Source organism: Fomitiporia mediterranea (genome assembly GCF_000271605.1).
Source record: "Fomitiporia mediterranea MF3/22 unplaced genomic scaffold FOMMEscaffold_5, whole genome shotgun sequence".
NCBI lineage: Eukaryota > Fungi > Basidiomycota > Agaricomycetes > Hymenochaetales > Hymenochaetaceae > Fomitiporia > Fomitiporia mediterranea.
In genome coordinates this window covers 1,208,929-1,231,522 of record NW_006760390.1, presented here as the reverse complement: position 1 = coordinate 1,231,522, position 22,594 = coordinate 1,208,929, and the positions used below count along the sequence as shown (strand labels likewise).

The 22,594-nt window shown below is 45.8% G+C and overlaps 4 protein-coding genes across 4 annotated transcripts; 2 read left to right on the top strand and 2 right to left on the bottom strand.

The window, feature by feature from the left end:
• Positions 1-225: 225 nt before the first annotated feature.
• On the bottom strand, positions 226-2,300 carry FOMMEDRAFT_83765 (RNase Gf29; the record flags this gene model as incomplete). Its single annotated transcript, XM_007265345.1, has 16 exons — positions 226-372; positions 423-650; positions 769-857; positions 908-942; positions 993-1,060; positions 1,119-1,220; positions 1,269-1,307; positions 1,364-1,409; positions 1,466-1,497; positions 1,558-1,599; positions 1,654-1,701; positions 1,753-1,813; positions 1,864-1,879; positions 1,935-1,986; positions 2,035-2,061; positions 2,118-2,300. The coding sequence occupies 16 exons, from the start codon at positions 2,298-2,300 to the stop codon at positions 226-228; spliced, it is 1,215 nt and encodes a 404-aa protein (XP_007265407.1).
• Positions 2,301-2,826: 526 nt separating this feature from the next.
• FOMMEDRAFT_105985 (meiotic sister-chromatid recombination aldehyde dehydrogenase) lies at positions 2,827-5,495 on the bottom strand. Its single transcript, XM_007265344.1, has 14 exons — positions 5,346-5,495; positions 4,954-5,284; positions 4,864-4,891; positions 4,652-4,806; positions 4,435-4,592; positions 4,293-4,388; positions 4,219-4,239; positions 4,137-4,157; positions 4,007-4,089; positions 3,614-3,957; positions 3,366-3,547; positions 3,306-3,310; positions 3,077-3,253; positions 2,827-3,018 (listed from the first exon to the last, which is right to left on the bottom strand). The coding sequence occupies exons 1-14, from the start codon at positions 5,475-5,477 to the stop codon at positions 2,922-2,924; spliced, it is 1,830 nt and encodes a 609-aa protein (XP_007265406.1). The 5' UTR covers positions 5,478-5,495; the 3' UTR covers positions 2,827-2,921.
• A 603-nt stretch (positions 5,496-6,098) lies between these two features.
• FOMMEDRAFT_105982 (P-loop containing nucleoside triphosphate hydrolase protein) lies at positions 6,099-11,860 on the top strand (the record flags this gene model as incomplete). The annotated part of the gene is made up of 27 exons (XM_007265343.1): positions 6,099-6,389; positions 6,446-6,633; positions 6,684-6,778; positions 6,848-7,026; positions 7,106-7,233; positions 7,282-7,377; positions 7,429-7,516; positions 7,573-7,638; positions 7,715-7,839; positions 7,891-8,054; positions 8,104-8,385; positions 8,439-8,513; positions 8,563-8,783; positions 8,851-8,870; positions 8,926-9,341; positions 9,401-9,480; positions 9,534-10,217; positions 10,280-10,316; positions 10,368-10,494; positions 10,548-10,779; positions 10,836-10,854; positions 10,908-10,968; positions 11,030-11,084; positions 11,143-11,233; positions 11,290-11,498; positions 11,557-11,595; positions 11,660-11,860. 27 exons carry the CDS (start codon positions 6,099-6,101, stop codon positions 11,858-11,860), a joined length of 4,269 nt encoding a protein of 1,422 aa, XP_007265405.1.
• An 827-nt stretch (positions 11,861-12,687) lies between these two features.
• On the top strand, positions 12,688-21,269 carry FOMMEDRAFT_121031 (P-loop containing nucleoside triphosphate hydrolase protein). Its single transcript, XM_007265342.1, has 35 exons — positions 12,688-13,230; positions 13,288-13,475; positions 13,526-13,620; positions 13,688-13,866; positions 13,940-14,067; positions 14,117-14,212; positions 14,264-14,351; positions 14,405-14,470; positions 14,541-14,665; positions 14,717-14,880; positions 14,931-15,212; positions 15,265-15,339; positions 15,388-15,608; positions 15,673-15,692; positions 15,743-16,149; positions 16,210-16,289; positions 16,343-17,026; positions 17,089-17,125; positions 17,178-17,304; positions 17,357-17,588; positions 17,643-17,661; positions 17,714-17,774; positions 17,836-17,890; positions 17,949-18,039; positions 18,096-18,298; positions 18,353-18,391; positions 18,455-19,085; positions 19,147-19,298; positions 19,359-19,451; positions 19,505-19,659; positions 19,717-19,783; positions 19,841-19,982; positions 20,036-20,095; positions 20,167-20,204; positions 20,257-21,269. The coding sequence occupies exons 1-27, from the start codon at positions 12,871-12,873 to the stop codon at positions 18,653-18,655; spliced, it is 4,323 nt and encodes a 1,440-aa protein (XP_007265404.1). The 5' UTR covers positions 12,688-12,870; the 3' UTR covers positions 18,656-19,085; positions 19,147-19,298; positions 19,359-19,451; positions 19,505-19,659; positions 19,717-19,783; positions 19,841-19,982; positions 20,036-20,095; positions 20,167-20,204; positions 20,257-21,269.
• The last annotated feature ends 1,325 nt before the right edge of the window (positions 21,270-22,594 follow it).

Here is a 22,594-nt window from a genome sequence, read left to right as displayed (position 1 = left end):
ACCCTTTACACAGGAGACAAATTCCCATTCTGTAACCTTAGGGATTTATTACAAAATTCGAAAGCTTCCACCTCATTGGCTGGAAATACATGCTGAAAGAAAATTTCCTGGTAGCAGAATAGGTTTCTGCCTCCTGTGTTAACTACACAACTGCTATTTCAGCCTAAACAATAACTCATACAGTGCTTCCGTAGGTAATCTCAGAATTGCACCAACAAAGTACACCTACGACGCATTGATGACGAGAGTAAACTTCTGTGTGTGACTGCTTCCAGGGAATACAGTTTCCTGAGTCTCGCCACTGGGAGCAGTGTTACTCGAGAATTCCGTCGACCCACTAAACGCAAGGAGCAGACTGCTACCCGAGGTAACCTATAAAGCAAGTCAAGACAAGGTACGAAGTGCAAATATTGACGACTTACTGCAGAGAAAGATGAAGCAGATACGCCACTACCACAAGTGAGAGTTCCGCTAGATACGCCACAGTTGCCCTTTGAAGACTTCATCGTAAAACTACTCGAGCTTCCTGAGAGGGTGTATGTCGCGAGCGTTTGCGTCGACCACGTTCCAGCAGACAATAAACCTCCGAGAGAGCCGCCAGTCGATTGTTGTGCCGTTATGGTTGCCTTTGCAGGAAGACCTCCTGGGTTCTAATAAGGATGATGAACGATAGTATGATAAAATGAACATTCCTCACTCACTGTAGGGGTTGAAGTTGGTGACGACTGCAGAATTACTGTTAGCTATGTTCTTTATAGCAGATAAAACTGCTCCACTTACACTTGTGGGAGATCCTGACCCAGATTTCGGTGGGTAGGATATGCCGCTACTAGGGCACGACCCTTTCGATGGTGCATCTAGCATAACTTTAGTCAAACATCACGTCATAAGAAGTCAGTGTGGCTACCGATTGCAACAAATGATCCATCAATAACAGAGCCCCTTTGATAATCAGTTTAGCGACGAGCTCAAGTGCAAGGTAATGGTCTCACTTAAGATTGAAGTACCAAAAGATCTCATCCAGTGTGCTTCCATCACAGTTCAACGCTGGAACTACTCCCTGTTAGTTACTGTTAGCCTGTTGTGAAAGTGTTATAAATTAGAATGGTTTTTCTCACCGCTTCTGCCTGGAGAGCATTAGTGAGATCTGAATAGGTAAATTTCTTGCTTGTCGTCGGAGTAATCCCTTGATTGGATAAGAACGTAAATGTTGGGAGTGTCTGGGACTATGTTACTGTAACCGCTTCCAAGATATTGCTTCTTCTTACCTTGAAGAGCTTGACTACCGTTTCAAAAAACGCAACAGCCTACGTGGGGGAAATCAACCAACAAGAAAATTAGTAAGGCGAATAAATGAACCTACTTCTTCACCGGTAGTGTAGTTCTCGATGCAGTCCGGCTCCAACGTGCTTATATTTAAGTCAGTTAACGAACGAGGTTAGTAGTGAATGATCCCGCGTCTTACCTCATACAAGTACCATGCGTGCTCCATTCATGCTAATTAACGGGTATCAATAAATGAAGAAGAAAAAATATCGTGAAAGGAGTATCACATACCTCCCAGAAAGTTTCATCGTTGCCATTAATGTCGACCCAATTCTAATAATTCATATCATGAGCTGCATTCTGTCATGTCTAGAGTATTTGATCTACCGTCTGCATAAATGAAAGTGTGTCCGTCGCTCCTGCATCCGTGAGTAACTGCTAAGTCGTCAGAGAAATGCACAATGAAACGTGAATATAATTTCGTACTCCAGCAATGTCTTTATACGCGCGAGAAGGATCGCAATTCTCTTCAAACGTCTGATCACAGCTAACATGTTTCAACGGTTAGCGTGGTCGGAATGCTTTAATGAAACTTACTTGTCTGGCCAAAGACCTGAAGAATGAAATTTTTTAGTTTGAAATAATATTAACAAAGTAGTAGATCGTACCGTGTATAGTCCATGAATCAGTTGGGCCGGTAGATGGATCCGTGTCCCAGAACTAACAGTAGTGTGAGAATGAGAAATTACATACACATCGGGTCGTAACACTTGCCTGTGTCTGAAGAAGAAGGCCCTGATTGTAGCTGCGTGTCAGTTCTTAACAGAGAATAATGGAGTAAATGAACTTACTCCAGGAGACTCGAAGCAACAGGTATCCTGGGCAGTCGTATTGTGACATGACGTCTGCCCTGATGCCGAGCATTGGCTAGAAACGCGCTTGAAGAGCTCAAACGTTTCAACTGGATTTGAGAAAGGAGTGGACGAGACAACAGCAGCGAACACAAAGACGGCAAGGGATGCTACAGATATCATGCTGTTCCAAAGAGCTCCAGAGAGACTGAAACTATTTTTCTCATGCATGCCCAGACTTCATATATTATTTCTGTCGCGACCGGAGCCTGGATACGCCGAGAGCTAGAGAAGAACTGTAGCACATGAATAGCATCGGTAAGGAGTCGAGATGCATGTGGAGGTGAAGTCTCAATATAGCCCAAGAACGTTCGTTACCAACATGGCACCTTCCCAATTCGGATGTGTCAATCTTACCTTCCCACGATGTAGCGTAGTATCGTCGTTCGTGAAATATGTTTATAGGAGCCAATCATGCCTTGATCATGATGGACTAAGCAACATTCGTATAAAACTAATCTTGTCTATCATGAGCATTGCGGCTTCGACGGAAGGCAGCGATTCGACCAAGCTTCTTCTGTGAGAAAACATTGTAAAGGCATGAAGCCCCTAGTGCTGTGTACCCAAGGCTTCACATGCATGGAAGCTGATAAGAGCGTTATAAACTCAACTGATGATCAGTTTGACATGCTTAGATCATGCGAACGGCGTTAATCGCAAAGTTGATATTAGGCATATTTATACCACCATGTCGAATATCCAGAATTAGTACGTAGATGTGGAATCCAATGATTGGCAAAAATGTCAGCGTCGTCCGGCCCTAATCAGTTGAAGAAGTCCAGTAAAGCGTGATCGAAGGGTATCGCCATGTAGGAGTTGAATGAGACCACCGACAAATTCCCTAAGGAAATCGGTTCAATAAATCGTATGTCGGGCTCCTTGAACATTTTGAGACTTACCAGCTGCTCACTAAAGAACGGATGGGATAGTCCAACGCAGCGGGTATACTCGTCTGGATCAAGAAGGGCCAGCGGTCAACCACCACTGCCTTGGGGTTCGTCAGGCTGCGAAGGCCCTCTGGACCGCTGAATCTTCCGTAGCCGCTGGACTTGACACCTCCGAATGGAAGGTTTTGGCTGCAAAAGGATATCAGTAATTCCCTAGTCAAAACTTCGGATATCGGCTTACTTTAACTAAAACATTTCTGTGAGATTAACGCATACCAATATATGCAGAAGATGGACTCACGTAAAAGACGGCAAAATCGTTGACGGACACCATTCCGCACTCCAGGCGTTTAGCAACTCTTAGGCACTCATCCTGGTCTGGTCCCCAAACCGAAGCCCCAAGCCCATAACGTGTAGCATTGGCTGTTTCGATGGCATCTTCTACCGAATCGTATTTCATAAGCACTGCGACAGGTGCAAACACTGAAGAAACATCAAGAGTATAACTTCATATGATGCTCCGATTTCAGTCAAGCTGGGTCCACTTACGTTCTTTATCGGCTATTTCCATCCCTTGGTGAACATCTCCGATGACGGTCGGCGAGAAGTACGAGCCATCCTCAAGATACGCGTGTCTGAATGTCAATCCACCCACATGAAGAGATGCGCCATCTTTGACAGCGTCGCTTATGATGCGCTCAAGTTCAGAAAAGCGATCCCTCGATATCATCGAGCCACAATCAACGGGAGAAATGAAACCATCGGTCGCGTGCAAGACCGAGCCCAAGCGGAGATTCGTTGCACGTTCTACAATCATCTCGAGGAGCTCGTCATATTGAGACGCATGCACAATAATACGTTCGATTCCTATGCAATTTTGTCCTGCATTTTGGCTGGCGAAGTGTCAGATGAGTTGTTTGTTTCTAAGGGAAGTATACTAACAAGACGCCTCGCATCAATGTACTTATGCATTTACTGAGATCCATTCCTGGCAGAATTATTGCAGGATCTTTGCCTCCAAGCTCCTGTGAGGCATTGAGACGTAGTTCAAAGCAATTACGAGATTACGCACGAGTGTAACCGGTGTTAAATGCTTTTAGAAGGGGAGAAAACTGTTAGAGGCATAAGCCTCAAAGGGCAAGAGGGAAACTCACTGTGGTTGCTGCCATTGCGACCTATCGCTATGAAATGAATAAAATAAGCACAGAAGTCTTATAGATACACATACTTTTCTTCCAACTTCCTCTGAGCCAATGAATGTGATATGTCTGATGTGTGGAGAGGCCGTCAATGCTTCGGCTTCTTCTGGCCAGCAACAGACCACCTATAAATGGTCAGTATTGATTGTTGAGAGGAATTTCGTCGCTTACTTGTACGAGGTCGGGATCGAATCCGCAGACTGTTAAGCACTCTCGGATAGCCCCAATAAACCAGCTTGTTGACCAAACGACTTGTTCCGAGCATTTCACAACCACACCGTTTCCCGCGAATATAGCAGCAAGGATTGGAGACCACGCATTATGCAACGCTAGGCATTACAAGCATCGGCATTTACCATTGTCACATCTAAGTGGGCAGATTACTTACGATAATTCCAAGAGACAATGGCGGCGACGACGCCGAGTGGTTCGTAATGCAACTCAGCGCGCTTGTAACACATCATTAACGATGTTCCTCTCTTTTCCGGACGAAGATACGACTCTCCATGGTCAATCAACCACTCCAATTTGGCGCATGTGGTCCTTATTTGAAAATTAAAAATTTGCTTCGGATAATGTGACCAGCTATAGTATACTTACAAAATTTCTCCCAATGCAGCATCAACCACTGAACAACGAAGAGTTAATGAAATAGAAAGTCATCATACTGTATCCAAAAAAATCACACACTCGTTTTACCAGTGTCACGGCATGTAACCCTTGCACAGTCCTCTTGATTATCAACGAGCCATTTAAGTAGACTGCGCATTACCCTCTTGCGGTCTGCAAAGGAGCTTTGCTTCCAAGAATGCTGCGCTCTGCCCGCCATACCGATTTTTTCACCAATCACGAAAGCATCGTCCGCTAAAAACGTGCCAAGATATAATGAAGTAGCCGGATCGTAGCACGTTATATATCGACGATTAGGAACATGAACAGGTGGAAGTAGGTCTGGATTCTGCAGGTGGGCCTCAAGACTGGGGTTGGATATTGTGATCGAAGACCAGTCCGGGTCGGCAGCCTGTCAATTTGGAATCAAGACGAGTCCACAGCAAGCACTCAATTACACAGAGAAAACTCACGTCGGGAGCAGGCCAGGTGAACAGAACAGCTCTATTCCTAACAGTCTGGTAGCGAGCAAAGACTAGCCATATACCGAGCGCAATACAAATGGAAAGTGCGTAGAAAAGTCCTGTCCCATCATCAAGAGCCATATTCGCGTTTCGGCTGAGCACAGCACGACCGGAGACGGCACGTTTGCGTCGAGGATGAGGAGACCGCCACGACGCGTCTAACCAGACGCGTTTCACACCGGAGTCTAAAAACTCTTGAACGCGTCTGCAGTGCCACAGATTCCTTCCGGCGATACACCTGCTACACGTACGTATATAACTACCTTTATTGTCCAACCCGATGGCACACTTTAGCTATTTTTCGGAAGTTACTGCTGGGTGAGTGAACATGCATCCTTACGTTGCAAAAACTTTGGCATTCTCATTCTCCGTCTGTGGCAGGCAATGGTCGAGGTTGACCCACTTACAGACTTATGGTCTCGCCACGAGTATCTAGCTGCCCTGCTTCCTGCTTCAGTTGTAGCATTGTCGTTCTGCTACGACCTTATTCGCACCACTCGTTTTCCTCGTCTGATTTATAGAGTCTATGCTTGTCTCACGTCCCCGTTTCAAAACTTCCTCCATCTTGAAGACCTTCAAGAAGTATCCGGACCAATACCCACACGGAAGCCATCGCGATGGAAGACCAAGACTATGTTATTTTTGTCCATGTTAGAGGTCCTTTTTCTGTTGCTTCGCCTTGCTATCGACTGGTCCCAACACATGCGCTTCCCGAATGACATTGTTCTACTTGTCGCTTGGATCTATGCAACAACGAAAGTATGGTGGCGTCCTCCGTCAACGCCACCTTATCTTACATTCCTCTTCTACATTATGACTTTCCTGTCCTCGTCTATCAACACTGTCGGCATGTTGGAAACAGGAAACTACCAGCTTGAAATCTTCATACTGTCGATCGTAGACAGTATTGTTTCACTATCGCTTATATACTTAGTCGGAACTTTCCCAGTAAAAGATTACTTACCGGGTCCGTCTGTAGCCATAGTGCATGAGGTGAGTAGTTTATAGGATAATGTTATTCTACAAAATCAAATAATGCTGTTTCGCAGACACCGTCCAATGCAGAAACAGTACCCGAAGACAATGTCACTTTGTGGCAATGGTGTACATTCTCCTTCGTGGAACCTATCTTCCGTGTCGCGCAAAAAGGAAGGCTGGAACCGATAGACGTATGGACGATATCGCCATTTTATAAACACAAAAATATTTTCTTAAAATATTTGGAGTACTGCGGTCGGTGAGCATTCAGGAATAAACAATGTACTATAAACTAACCTGAAGTCGCAGTCATCCAACACACTCCCTTCTTCGTTTCCTGATTGCATCTAACTCTCTTGATATCATCCTGGATGTCGTTCTTGAGCTTTGGAGCGCTGTTGCAGGTATGTGCCCCAGATGCTTGTCTATTAACCATCAGGTTCTCAAATCAAATATTTTTTCTTATCACACAGTTTTCGGTTGCGTGTATTCCCTTCAACGGATCCTTTCTGCCTTAGAATCGACACCAAGGGCTTTGCCAGAGGCGTATTTTTTTGCTTTCGTCACATTTGTCCTTCATCTATCCTTTGCCCAAGTCGATCTCTTCCAGATATGGCACTCCAAACGCTCATACCAACGAACGCGAGGTCAGGTGAGTGTCGAGGCAAACATACCCGCACAGGCCAATGGCATTAGTGACTCAACCATTATAATGATATATGCAAATCAAGCTTTTCTGTATAATACACTACAAAGCCTTGAAAAGACGTGACCTTATTGGCGCGGCTGGGTCGTCGAAGGAAGAAAGCATAACCAGTATCAATGGTGCTGATTTGGGGAAAATCGTGAACCTTATGCAGTTAGTGGCTCCTTTCTTCCTCGTGAATGAATTTTCATAGTTTTATAGAGGAGATGGTTATACTTTGGCGGAACGATTTTGGCATCCATCGACAGTATTTGCTGCAACTGTTCGTTTAATTCTTTCACTGGTATTCCTATATCGGTGAGGGGTGTTCATCAGGCTACTCGATTCTTTGACGAACTCGAATTACAGAGTGATAGGTGTTAGTGCATTTGCCGGAGTTGTCGTCGTCCTCGTGGCATATGCTTTGAATTGGCCACTTGCAAAGGCCAATGTTTACGTATATACCCGGTATTACATTCAGCGAATCCGGTCATTGCTAACAAGACTACTCAGATTACGCGGAAAAGCTGGAAGGCTAGAGATGTTCGCATGAGTGGTGTTAATGAACTCTTCCAGAACGTAGGTTTCAGAGCTATAGTCGCTTTTGTTTCGTCACTGTAGCTGAAACTGTGTTCTGCCTCGTTCAAAATTATAGGTCAGGTTTCTCAAACTCTACGGTTGGACGGGTCCATGGACTGATCGTGTGCTCGGTAAGCGAGAAACGGAACTTAAATGGCGTGTCAAAGAGAACATATGTGCTGTCCTCATATCTTTCGTCTGGTAAGCACAACATGTAGAATCTGCGGATGGATCTTAGACATTGGTTATCAGGATATGGGTCCCGTCGGCCATGGCTCTGTTCTCGTTCCTATTCTACACGGTAGTTGCTGGTGGCCGCCTAACTGTATCTAAGACTTTCACGTCTTTGGCGCTATTTTCGTTCCTACGAGGACCTATGCTACAGCTGCCAGATGAGATGATGCGGTATCTTCACGGTTAGTCTGTTCGCACGATCGTCTATTTCTGCGTCTGACTCGTTTGCAGCTTATGTATCCTATCAGAGAATATGTACTTTTCTCAAGGAAGGAGAGGTATCAGATTGGGCTTCTACTCTAACGCATATACCTGGTCCTAGGGACAAAGAACTTGACCGAATTGGATTCAACGATGCGTATTTTGTATGGTATGAAGTGCCTGGAGAGCCAGATTCACGAGAGCGATTTAAATTAGGACCTTTGACCATGGATTTGCCTTTGGAAAAGCTAACCCTGGTCACCGGCAGTACCGCGTCGGGGAAGTCGGCCTTGCTTAATGCACTACTTGGAGGTATGACTTTGGATATCCATCCGAAAAACAACGGAAAAACTCATTGACCGTAGAACTTTATTGCACGAGCGGTGAAGTACATATTAAGAAAAGCGGTCACCTACTTGCGTACTGCGCACAGAATCCATGTACGTTGTCTTTTGCAATGCATCTAGATGATTGCCTAACATATCTAAGGGCTGGAACACGCTACTATCCGTGACAATATTATTTTCCATTCCGATCGAGGATTTGACGAAGAGAGATACCACACTGTTGTCGAAGCATGTGCCCTGCCTCGGGATCTTAGTATGTTCGAAGCTGGGGACCTTACTGAAATTGGCGAAAAGGGGGTGACCTTGTCGGGTGGACAGCGTGCGCGTGTTGCTTTAGCTCGTGCATTGTATTCGGATGCCAAGGTAGTTTCTGCTCTTTGTTAAATATGCTTGAGTGCATAAAGTGACTGACTCCGTTCTTATCGTCAAGTGTCTCCTTCTCGATGATCCGTAAGCCTCTATTTCCATGCCATCTGGCTTTCGCCCGCTCATTATCCATCCACAGTTTGGCCGCGGTCGATATGCACACTGCCAGACACATCGTTGAGTTCTGCTTCAAAGGCGATATTGTGAAAGGAAGGACCGTGATTCTCGCGACACATCATATCTCTATGTGCTTACCAGTAGCATCATATATTGTCGAGCTCTCTAGCGGTAAAGTTATCAGGCAAGGAACAGTGACGGAGTTACAAGCCTCCGGACAGTTGAAGACAGTATTGGACACAGAGGATGGCACGACTGCTGCCGAGGATGAATTTTCAGATAGGACAACCAAGAAGCCGGAAAATGAAGTGCATGAAATGGGTGTTATGGAATCCGATAATCATCATTGGAGTCAAAAATCGCCGATGAAGGGCAAGCTTGTTGAAGCAGAATATCGTGCGGAAGGACGGGTGTCGCTAACAACGTACATAAGTTATGGTAAGAGCCCATCTATTGTCACCGGTACAAGTGGGATTGACATGGTCCTTGTCTTGTAGTTCGAGCAGCCGGTTGGTTCTCATGGACATTGACGCTTGGTTTGATGGTATTAATTCGGTTGATTCAAGTCGCAAACGATGTACGTGCCTGAGACTCTCACCCTATCGCACCATCCGACATTCTTTCCACTAGCTATTCCTTGCCAACTGGTCAGAAGCTTTTGAGAATATGCCGTCAGAGCGTATTCGATTCAAGGTTCAAATTGCATTTGACATATTTGTAACGGCAAAGCCACCATATCCCCTTGATCGGCTTCCTTCACCGAATGATGACACGAAACCATGGCTATTCGTTTACTTACTGATTTCAGCAGCCTTTGCTATTGTCACGTTGGCATATATCTCTTTGGGCTACTACGTTAGTTTGCAAGCGTCAAGGAAACTTTTCACGGGAATGCTGACGCGTCTATCCCGAGCACCCGCTCGATTTTTCGACGTAACACCTTTAGGCCGAGTACTAAACAGGTTTTCAAAAGACATAAATACTGTGGATTCGGTTTTGCAGCAGTCGGCACGCTCGGCCATAACGGGAGTGCTTGAATTCTTAGCATCTTTCCTATTCATTGTCACTATCATTCCCAAGTTTGCTCCGTTTGCTGTCTTCATCGCTTGGTTGTACATTCGAATCGCACCTCCTTATATCCGAGCAGCCAGAGACCTCCGCCGCTTGGAATCGGTTTCGATGTCACCGGCATTCTCAGGATTTGATGAACTACTGAGGGGGGTTACACATGTGCGGGCGTTTGGGATGGAGCACAAATATCATGAGAACTTTTATAAAAAGGTTGACCTCTTCCAAGGATTCGATCACGTTTATGTTAGCCTATAATTTCTTTGACAACTCTTGATTATACCAAATAATCGCTGACCTTTCTGTAGTGGCTGGCTGCTGATTGGCTCACATGGCGTTATGATTGTATGTGCAGAGCTTTCGTCGCGGTATTGATAATTAAAATATATGATACAGGTCTCGGATCTGTAGTTGTTTTCCTAACGACTGCGTTTGCGATATGGAGTGGCGCATCCAACGGATTTACTGCAATCGTTATTGTGCAGGCTGGTGTATTCGCAGGGGCATCGAGACAACTCGTCAGGTAAGAAATACATTCTAGCGTAGAATGAATTCTTATTTCTAATCATATATCAGGGTTCTGGCTCAATTGGAGCTTGATTTCAATTCGGTTGAGCGTGTAGGCGAATACACGGAAGCACCCCAAGAGGCACCTGCCATAGTGCATGAAAAGCGTCCACCAGCATATTGGCCGTCGTCCAATGGAAGCCTCGTCGTCGAAGACCTCGTCGTTCGTTATGCACCAGACCTTCCTGCTGTACTTAACAACCTCAATTTTATGGTGCATCCAGGCGAAAAGATCGGCGTCGTGAGCATCAGGTCTATCAGATTTGCTGCTGCATGGTTGACTAACGTGATTCACAGGTCGGCAGGACAGGTTCAGGTAAAGGCGCTGCCGATCATGAAACCCCGCAGTTTGTTAATGTTAATTATCAGGTAAATCGACTTTGGCATTGAGCCTTTTACGAGTGGTGGAGCCCTGCAGTGGGAGAATAATGTAAGTGCCTGACCAGGCGCTGGGCTTGTTCAACTCAATTAGTATGCATTTAATCTACCAGGCTTGACGGAATTGACATCACTTCCATCGGGTTGGAAGACCTGCGCACGAAAATTGTAAGTACCACCAGCCTAGAAACCTTTTCTGGATGATAACTAGCGACGTCGGTGGTAGACAACAGTCAGCCAAGATGTTGCGCTGTTCACAGGCAGTATCCGAAGCAACCTGGATCCATTTGGTGAACATTCTGACCTTGAATGCATGGGTAAACAAAGTTTAGTACTTGCTTAGTTCTTTCATAATTATAACTTTTGATCACAGATGCCCTGGAGCGATGCCACATCAGAAAACACGATGGGGACTTGTGTGAACGGGATATCGCATTTCTTGACACAATGATTGGTCCAACTGGGTCACTGAGCGCTGGAGAGAGGCAGCTTATTGCACTTGCAAGAGCAATTTTACGACGTTCACAGGTGATAATCATGGACGAGGCAACATCACAGATTGATACGCGTCTCGACGACCAGGTATCTGTTTTGCACTTTTTGATCGAATAGATATTTATTGGGATTCATGGGGTTGTAGATTCAAAAGACCGTTAGGGAAGAACTGTCAAGCGCCATGGTGAGTTTGGTTTTGGCACGCTACTTGCGTTGATGTTGTTTAATGAATTTGTCCTCCGCTGCAGGTTATCACCATTGCTCACCGCCTTAAAACGATCATCGATTATGATCGTATTTTAGTGCTTGGGGAAGGTGGCCACATTTTGGAGTTTGACTCACCTCGTAATCTATTTAAGAAGCCGGGTAGCGTCTTCAAAGAGTTGTGTAAGCGAAGCGCAGATTGGGATGAATTGAAGAACACGGTTGAGGGTTCTGCGTCGGGTTAGGATACTAGTTTTAAATGACCCGACAGATACAGAACAACTCGCATGTAGATACAGATATCATCAGATAGAGGTTCATTGCATTAATTTAATACTTGCAGAGTCCTTTTGTAGTAACTCTAAACAAAACCTTACTCCTTTCACCCTGTCAAAACATCCCAGTAATTAATGTCCTTTGATCCTTACATGTCCGTCTTCAGGCTTTTTATTTGAGACACTATTAGATGTTTAGCTATTAGAATTAGAAACATCACACACTCGATACAGGCAGACCTACATATATCTATGTTTTTCTATCTGGATGTTCTGCGGGTATTTGCGGAAAATCTCTAAAACGAAGTTTTGAAGATCGGCCCATCAATAGCCGCTTCGAAATTAAATTGACATCAAAAGGCTCTCCATTAGGAGCGAAAGTATTTGATTTTTCTTAATTGAAGTGAAGTCGAAACTGGCCTCAAAAATATGCATATAAGCTGAAGTTATAAAGCTTTCGAGGACATTTCTTTCTGTGCGAATTGATCATGTTCCAAAACGGGGTGTCTGAACACGTTTTTTTGACACGCGTGTAGAAAAAGTCCGCGCATTGCAGCGCCACAGATTCCTTTTCACGATAAATAGCAATTACGAAAAGCTACTTTTCTTGACCACCCATGTGCACACCTCCAGCTATCTTCAATTGATTCGCAAATAGCTACTGGGTGAGTGATATACATCCTTTGTGTTACTGAGACATAGCCATCCTCATTCTCGGCCTGTACCAGGCAATGGTCGTGGCCGACCCACTTACAGATTTATGGTCCCGCCACAAGTATCTTGCCGCCTTACTTCCCACTTCAATTATAGCATGGTCGTTCTGCTGTGACCTCGTTCACTCCCTCCGTTTCCCTCGTCTGGTTTATAGAGTCTATGCTTGTCTTACGTCTCCCTTCCGGAACTTCCTCCATCTTGAAGATCTCGAAGAAGCATCCAGCCCAATACCCACACGGAAACCGCCGCAATGGAAAAACAGGTCTATGCTATCCTTGTCCATGCTTGAGATTTTCCTTCTGCTCTTGCACCTTGCAATAAACTGGTCCCGGGAAACACACTTGTTTAATGGCATTTCTTTGTTGGTCGCTTGGATCTATGCAACGACGAAAATATGGTGGCGACCTCCAACAACGCCACCTTATCTCATATTTCTCTTCTATATAATGAACTTTGTGTGCTCGTCGATCAACACCGTCACCATCTTGAAGACAGGGAACTACCAGCTTGAAACCTTTATACTGTCGAGCGTGGACATTATTGTTTCACTATCGCTCGTATACATAGTTGGAACGTTCCCAGTGAAAGAATTTTTACCAGGACCGTCTGTAGCGACAGCGCATGGGGTTAGTCTTTGATTGAATGAATATCTTCCACAAAATCAAGACAATAGTGCCTTGTAGACCCCGTCTAGTGCGGAGACAATGCCCGAGGACAACGTCACTTTATGGCAATGGTGCACATTCTCCTTCGCGGAGCCTATCTTCCATATCGCTCAAAAGGGAAGGCTCGAAGTAGCGGACGTATGGTCACTATCGCCGTTTTTCAAGCACAAGAATCTTTTCTTAAAATACTTAGAGTACCGTAATCGGTAAGTGTAGTGTCTGGACAGTAATTTACCCTTGCTCACCGAAACTACAGCCATCCAACACATTCATTGCTTCGTTTCTTGATTGCATCTAATTCCCTTGACCTCATTTTGGACATTGTCCTTGAGCTTTGGAGTGCCGTTGCAGGTATGGCAAGCAGGTGCTTGACTATTGACTTACAGTTTCTCAATTTATTATTATTTCTGTTACGTAGTTTTTGGATGCGTGTACTCCCTTCAGCGGATTCTTTCTGCTTTGGAAGCGACTCCAAAGGCCTTGTCGGAAGCATATTTTTTTGCCTTCGTCACCTTTGTCCTTCATTTGTCTTTTGCCCAAGTTGATCTTTTTCAAGCTTGGCATTCCAGACGCTCGTACGAACGAGCACGGGGTCAGGTGAGCATTGATCAAGTCTGTGCGCTGTGTAGGCAAGTGACTCATCCTATTTGTTGATCTATGTAATTCAAAGCTTTTCTGTGCGATACACTACAAAGCGCTGAAAATACGTGATCATACTAGCACAGCTAGAACGTCGAAGGAAGAAAGTATAACTAGTGTCAATTCTGCTGATTTGGGAAAAATCGTGAATCTCATGCAGTTAGTTGTTTCTTCCTTTCTCTTGTAGGAATACTCACAGTATCCGCAGAGGAGACGCATACAATCTATCATTGCGTTTCTGGCAAGCGTCAACAGTGTTTGCTGCGACCGTTCGTTTAATACTTTCATTAGTATTCCTTTACCGGTGAGGAGACTTCGTCATGGCACTCGTCTCCTTGATGAACTCGACTTGTAGTGTGATAGGAGTCAGCGCATTTGCTGGAGTTGTCGTCGTCCTCGTGGCATATGCTTTGAATTGGCCGTTAGCAAAGGCCAATATCCACGTGCGTGTCCGATGTTGGACCAAATCCGTCGAATTCGTAACTTTGCTATGCAGATTACCCGACAAAGCTGGAAGGCTAGAGATGTGCGCATGAGTGGTGTCAACGAGCTCTTCCAGAATGTAGATTTTTGAGCCATGGTTATTCTTCTATCACAGTGACTAAATTTCTGTTCTTCATTCCGTATTCTAGGTACGGTTTCTCAAACTCTACGGCTGGACGGGAACGTGGACGGACCGCGTGCTCGACAAACGCGAAAGGGAGCTTCGATGGCGTGTAAAGGAGAACATATGTGCCGTCCTTATATCTTTTGTTTGGTAAGCACACATATGGAATTTGTAGATCAGATGTTGAACATTGGATGTCAGGATATGGGTTCCGTCAGCCATGGCTCTGTTCTCGTTCCTATTCTACACAGTAGTCGCTGGTGGCCGCTTGACTGTATCTAAAACGTTCACGTCTTTGGCACTATTTTCGTTCCTTCGTGGACCTATGTTGGAATTGCCAGACCAATTGTTCTCGTATCTTCATGGTAGGGCTATTCCTGGCATCCGGTATTTCTGTATCTGATCAGGTCTTCAGCTTATGTGTCCTACCAACGAATAAATGGTTTCCTCAAAGAAGAAGAAGTATCAGATTGGACCTCTACTCTTAAGCACATACCTGTCCCTTGGGACAAGGAACCTGAAATGATTGGATTTAAGGAGGCATTGTTCGAGTGGTACGGAGTGTCCGAGGAATTGGATACACGAGAGCGATTTAGACTTGGGCCTTTGAACATAAATTTTCCTTTAGAAAAGTTAACCTTGGTCACTGGCAGTACCGCCTCAGGAAAATCTGCCTTGCTTAATGCACTGCTTGGAGGTACGAGTGTGGTATTCTATCCAACCTTCAGAGAGGTGCTGATTGTTTGCAGAGCTTTCTCTCCTGGGCGGTGAAGTGTCTATAAAAAAGAGCGACCACTTCCTTGCGTACTGTGCACAGAATCCATGTGTGTTGCCTTCTAACATGTGCTTGGATAATTGCTGACATATCTTAGGGCTTGAACATGCTACTATTCGTGATAACGTCATCTTTAAATCCAATCGAGGATACGATGAACAGAGATACAACGCTGTTGTTGAAGCATGCGCTTTATTGCAGGATCTTAGCATGTTCGAGGCTGGGGATCTGACCGAAATTGGCGAGAAGGGAGTGACGCTATCGGGTGGGCAGCGAGCACGCGTTGCTTTGGCTCGTGCATTGTACTCGGATGCAAAGGTACCTCCTATTGTTTTTTAAGATACTGAACGCATGGTTGACAAGACCTGTACCCGTTCACCAGTGTATACTCCTTGATGACCCGTAGGCCTCGTTTTCATACAGTCTGGCTTTCGTTCACCGATCATTCACAGACTCGCTGCAGTTGATATGCACACTGCTCGGCACATCGTTGAGCAGTGTCTCAGGGGTGACCTCATGAAAGGCAGGACCGTGATTCTCGTTACACACCATATCTCCATATGTTTACCCGTGGCATCATATATTGTCGAGCTCTCTGGCGGTAAGGTTATCAGACAAGGAACAGTGACGGAATTGCAAGACTCTGGACAGTTGAAAACGGTATTAGACACAGAGGATGACACAACGTCTGACAAGGACGAGTACTCCGATGAGACCATCGTGGAACAGGAAAATGAAGCGGATGAAGTGGATGCTGCAGCATGCGACAAGTCTCAAAAGTCGTTGATAAAGGGCAAACTCGTTGAAGCAGAATATCGCGCGGAAGGACGGGTATCACTAGTGACGTACATGAGCTATGGTAACAATCCAACTCGTTCTCGATGGGCAACACGCGAATTGACATGGTTCTGCCTTGCAGTCCGAGCGGCGGGCTGGATCTCATGGACGTTAACGCTTAGTTTGATGATCCTAATTCGGCTCATCCAAGTTGTCAATGATGTGCGTTCTCGAGTCTTCTACATTGCCGTGCCATTAAACGTGTTTCATATTAGCTGTTCCTTGCAAACTGGTCAGAAGCTTTTGAAAATATGCCATCGGAGCGTATTCGACTCAGGATTCAAAATGCATTTGACATATTCGTAACAGCGAAGCCGCCTTATCCTCTTGATCGGCTTCCTTCACCCAATGATGACACGAAACCTTGGCTATTTGTTTATTTGGTGATCTCGGTTGCTAGTGCGATCGTCACTTTAGCATATATCTCTTTAGGATATTATGCCAGTTTGCAAGCGTCCAGAAAACTTTTTACAGGAATGCTGACGCGTCTATCCAGAGCACCGGCTCGATTTTTCGATGTAACACCTTTGGGTCGAATACTCAATAGGTTCTCGACGGACATCAACGCCGTGGATGGAGTCTTGCAGCAGTCAGCACGCTCGGCAATAACAGGAGTGCTTGAATTCTTAGCATCGTTCTTATTTATCGTCGGTATTATTCCCAAGTTTGCTCCGTTTGCTGTCTTCGTCGCTTGGTTGTACATCCGAATCGCACCTCCTTACATCCGAGCAGCCAGAGACCTCCGTCGCCTAGAATCAGTGTCAATATCTCCTGCATTTTCAGGCTTCGATGAACTACTGAGGGGAATTACACATGTTCGGGCATTTGGAATGGAACACAAATATCAAGAGTCTTTTTACAAAAAGGTCGACCTCTTTCAAGGATTTGATCACGTCTATGTTAGTCTATGATCTATTCGATAAATGCTTCCAATGTTAAAGCTGTCATGAACGACTTCTAGTGGTTGGTCGCTGGTTGGCTCAGATGGCGTTATGACTGTACGTGTAAAGTTTCAGTTTCAGTACAGCGATTCTTACATGAATCGTGCAGGCCTGGGATCCGTGGTGGTTTTCCTAACAACCATATTTGCACTTTGGAGCGGTGCTTCTGATGGGTTCACTGCAATTGTCATTGTTCAAGCCGGCGTATTCGCAGAGGCATCGAGGCAGCTTGTCAGGTAGGAGGAAATGCACTTTTAGATGGAGATCTTATTTTCAATTATACATCAGAGTATTGGCTCAACTGGAGCTTGATTTCAATTCAGTCGAGCGAATAGGCGAATACCTGGAAGCGCCTCAAGAAGCACCTGCCATAGTGCATGAAAAGCGACCACCAGCATATTGGCCGTCATCTAGTGGAAAGCTTGTCGTTGAAGACCTTGTAGTTCGTTACGCTCCAGACCTCCCTACTGTTCTCAACAACCTCAGCTTTACCGTGAACCCAGGGGAAAAAATTGGCGTCGTAAGTAGCCAGTGTCAGATTTACAATCTTCTGATCAATTAACACAATCTGCAGGTGGGCAGGACAGGTTCAGGTAGAGATGCTCCTAAGCGTAAAGCTCAACCTTGGTTCATCCCGATTACTAGGTAAAACTACTCTGGCATTGACCCTTTTACGTGTGGTCGAGCCTTCCAGTGGGAGAATATTGTGTGTATTCAGTCTATTTTTCTCATTTTCTCATGTTCGTAATGGCCACTTGTCTACCTAGGCTTGATGGAATCGACATCGGGTCCATTGGATTGGAAGACCTTCGCACGAAAATTGTGCGTTCCATGAGCATCATAATTCTTGCTGGCTAACCATCGGTAATAATGATATCAGACGACAGTTAGTCAAGACGTTTCGTTGTTCACAGGCAGTATCCGAAGTAATCTGGACCCATTTGGCGAGCACTCTGATCTTGATTGCATAGGTAAGACAGGTTCAATACTTGTTTGGTTCTTTCATATCTATATCAGTTGATCACAGACGCCTTGGAGCGATGCCACATCAACAAACGAGATGCGGATGGAAGGGACGTCGCATTTCTTGACACAATGATCGGTCCGACCGGGTCGCTGAGCGCTGGGGAAAGGCAACTTATTGCACTTGCAAGAGCAATTTTACGACGTTCACAGGTGATAATCATGGACGAGGCTACATCACAGATTGATACGAATCTCGACGACAAGGTACTTCTCCATTTAGTTCTCATGGACTCTAATCGGAACTTATCGGTTTTGCAGATACAAAGGACTATCAGAGAAGAACTGTCAGGTGCAATGGTGAGTCGAGTTCGGCTCGTTGTTTCTCCCGGAATCACTAATTCTTCCCCCCATCCGTCACAGGTCATCACCATTGCTCACCGCCTCAAGACTATTATTGACTACGACCGCGTCTTAGTTCTTGGGGAGGGTGGTCGTATTTTGGAGTTTGATACGCCTCGAAATCTATTTAAGAAACCAGACAGCGCATTCAGGGAGATGTGTAAGCGAAGTGCAGACTGGGACGAATTGAAGAGCATAGTTGAGGGATCTGAATCGGCTTAGAGGCTGAAAACTTTATTCCGCATAGCTTGATGCAAAAAGGAATGAGCTCAATGTAAATATAGAAATGAACCCAATGAAATTAAATGCAGTGGTATGTCAAGCAATCATTCTCGCTTAATGTTACAGAGGCGTCTCCCTTGCGCCGCGACCCGAGTGATTGTCACCAAGTCTACTTTGATGTTCCGAGGAACCCTTAATTCGACGTTGCACGTGTGAATGGAGTGGTCGCGAATCCGACACGCTTGTTTGCGGTGTCAAATACTGAGTAGAAGCGCTCGAGGAAGGCGAATCCGTTGATAAAGTCAAGTCCGGAACCGGAGTTGCTGCCAACGTCGTTCACAATGAGGTAGACGCTGTTCGAGTTTCCGCCTATAGCAGAGTTAAGCGAACGAGGCCATGCCTGAGCATTTGCAGTAAGCTCGAAAGTGGCCTGCAACAATGAATTAACGTGAGTTATTATTAGCCTTATCAATGAAATCTGTGTGACTTACACCACCGGTCGTGAAGAATAAACTCTGAAGGCTATTGAATTGAGCCGTAGTCAGGCGCAGCAGGCCCGTGGTGTTATCTTCTACCGCGCCTGTAGCGGATCGGTACTTGTTAAACGCGTCCGTCGCAATCAAGACGAGAGTCGTGCCAGTGTCTGAAAACGGAGATACCTTTGTCATTCCCAATTCTCGGTGGGATACAAAATTTTGCTTACCGACAATTCCAGCCGTGGTAGAAAGAATGGTCGTGCCACCATACTTGATACTCTGGTTGATACCCCAGAACTCGGACGCGGGACTTGTGCTGGCTGTATAAAGTAATTAGACATTTGATGGGTGGAGAATACTAACGTATGCTTACTGATAGGGGTGAAAGTAATGGATCCAGTGAATTTCGAGCTGTCCGTTCCTCCAAATGTCAGCTCGCCATTGTTGGCAACCTGTTGTGTCGTTGGCTCGAACGAAATACCGATTTCGTTCGCGCTAATCACTCCCTGACTGAAAAGGTTGTCCGTCCTTTATTGATCAGGTCAGCAACAGAAAGACAAAAATGACAGCAGGAATGGTATTTACACAGTGGGGATCGTCGAACGAGTGTCTGGGCTCAAAGTGCCGACGGTGAGGTCTACCGGTCCTATACCTGAAATCACATACGTCTTAAGGCCGATATTAGATTGCTAAAAATGATGTATAATACCCAAGATGCCGTCCACCCCATCAAAGCCTTGAGATGTGGAGGCCACTCCAATACTCTGCTTATTAATAGTAAGCCCGCTTCCAAGAGATACTGTGTCGGTAAATTCTGTCCCGCTGAAAGATCCCGAGCCATAGGTGACAGACTACAGAAGCATTAAGATGAAGTGTAATAGCAACAATAGCCAGTCAGACATACCACGCTGTCTTTGGTCTGTGTGCTAGTGCTGGTCTTCGCATAGGACTTCCCAGCTCCGACCTAGATACAAGAAAAAAACGCGAAACGTTGAGAACACGGATTTTCTAAGGATAAGAAAGGCAAACGCTTACCCAGGTGTTTGAACTCCCCGTATCGATCAACAAAGAATCTGTGAGGTCATTAGTATACAAGTTGGGCAGAGCAGAAACCTCAGGACTCGCAGGTGGTAGCTGGGCTGCCAACCCCAACAGACGCAACGTAGGTCACGGCCTGGTTTTGTACGCCGACACTGATGACAGCATCCTTCTGAAGCCTGCCGGACGAACGAGCTTCACCAATTGTGCGCAGCGCAGCAGCTCTAGCCTGGTCATTCTTAAGAATATGGCCCATGCTAGTCACATTGACCTGTCTCGCGATGGGCAGACGAACGAGGTTGTCGCGCACGACAACCGGGTTCGCCGAGACGGTGAAAGCAAGGAGAAGAATTGAGAGGAGCGACGAAAAGGCGAACATGCTGGTTTGCACAGGAGTGAAGGGAGCCGGGGAGACTGGGCATTGAACAGCTTCATTAGGGGCTATTTATGCGCTTGACTGGAGAGGAGACGAAGGCAGAGAAGAAGCTACAACACGGAAGCACGATTTCATCATCCCGGTGGATTGGTATTGTAACCAAAGTCTCCGCATGTTGCAAGAAGTCTATCGCAACCGTATGACGGGAACATTGCTAAATATAACTCCTTGTTCTCTCCTCACGCGACATGCTCAACTCGTCTGGGAAGGCGCTCATCTCCCAGCCTAGCGCAGCTCGACACGTCAACAGCAAGGTACGGGTTCCGACTGCCTCCGTTTCCAAAGTAGGCTTGAGATGCATTTAGATGTTTTGCTCCGCCATATATCCTTTCCTTTTTCATATGTCGCGAAAAACATTACATTCTTGGCTTCGGTCCGCAGACTGAACAGACCAAAAGCATCCGGATGCTCGACCCACGGCGTCCGGAAAGCGCAGCCAAGACAACCCGGAAAGAGTCGAGAGCCTACCGGGTTGCAACTGTCTTCCACCACTGCCAAAAGTCCATCTAGGCAGTGCAGAACTTCTATGTAAACCTGCGCCGCAGCAACTTTGAAAACGCATGGTCCCCTCGGTGGGCGTCATCCAGAACCAAAAGTGCGACTTGCATATCTCAGAGAACCACGTGGAATTGCGCGAAGTTATTCGCCTTGATGATTCGCGGCTAAGACCTTTGACGCGGAAGGACGACTCATCGGTCACAAGATGTACCGCGGCGAATGGTCTACCGGCGATAAACGCATGCATAGATACCTTGATTGAGTTCGCAATAACAAGAGAAGGGGACGTCGCGTCATTTCCTGGTCGGCTAGACCAGGTTGCATGCAGTAAAACCATCCGTATCGCGAGCGCTTTGCGAATTATGTCAGGACCATGTGGTACTTACTCTCCCTCAGTACATCAATATTGGAAGAAGATCACGCTGACCATGAAATCTGTAACCAGGCTTGGTGTTATGGCTCTGATTGATGTGTTGCAATAATAATTGAGACTATCTTTACCTCGAGTGACTTCTGTGTGATACAAGTCGCTATTTCCAGACTCTTCAGTCAATCGAGGTGCCGAATTGGTCCTCCACAGCCTCACCATTCGGCGGGAACATTGCGTAACCGAGATAAGGGAAGAACTTGACATGGACAGGCCTCGGACTTGAACTCAAGACTAGTGAGAAGATCATTGATCATCGAATTCCAACGACATTCAAACGTAGGAAGGCGCTATATGAGCCATAAGGCAAATGGAACTTGCGACGACATTGATCATCATGGCGTGTAAGAGTTATTTGAGCAGCGTGTTCAGAAAGCATAGTGGAGGTGCCAGGACACAACCAGGTGAACTTCGTGTGTCCCGTCGGAATCGTGGGAAGGTCACGAATTGGTGAACCAAATATGTTGTAACAAGCTTCAGTCCTCACTATCCATAGTATCCAACGACTCGGAGAAGACGCAAACCTGATAATAGCGACAAGTGCATACCCCCCGAAAGCTGTCTTTTGAAAGGGCATGTGTACTCACGTCTCTAGTTTAACCCCGAGCCATGGCAAAGAACTTCTCCAAAGCTGATCGTCATTGATATTTCAGTAAACTGTCTTCTCAACCTGTTTTGACACTGACAAATCGTCTGGGCTATCATTGTACTGAATGTCAAGCTGTACCTGGATCGTCGACGTCTTAATTTTCTAACGGACAACTCTATTGACTGAGAGACTGTGTGCTTGTCCTCCCACAATTAATCGCTCCACTATTTCGTACTGGGCCATGCTGGACCTCAGGCGACGAGCATCAATAGTGGTAAAGACTCTCATTCTGTGTTATAAGGATACTAGGAACGACGTCACCTGGAATATACTTGGCGACATTCATCATGTTGACGTCTCCACCTACTATGAAAACAGTGATCAGCGACCGACAGAGCATGTTCCTGCTCCATTCACAAAATTAGCAGTAGCATTGACTACATATACCCGCACTGTTATCCATAGTCAAGAAGAA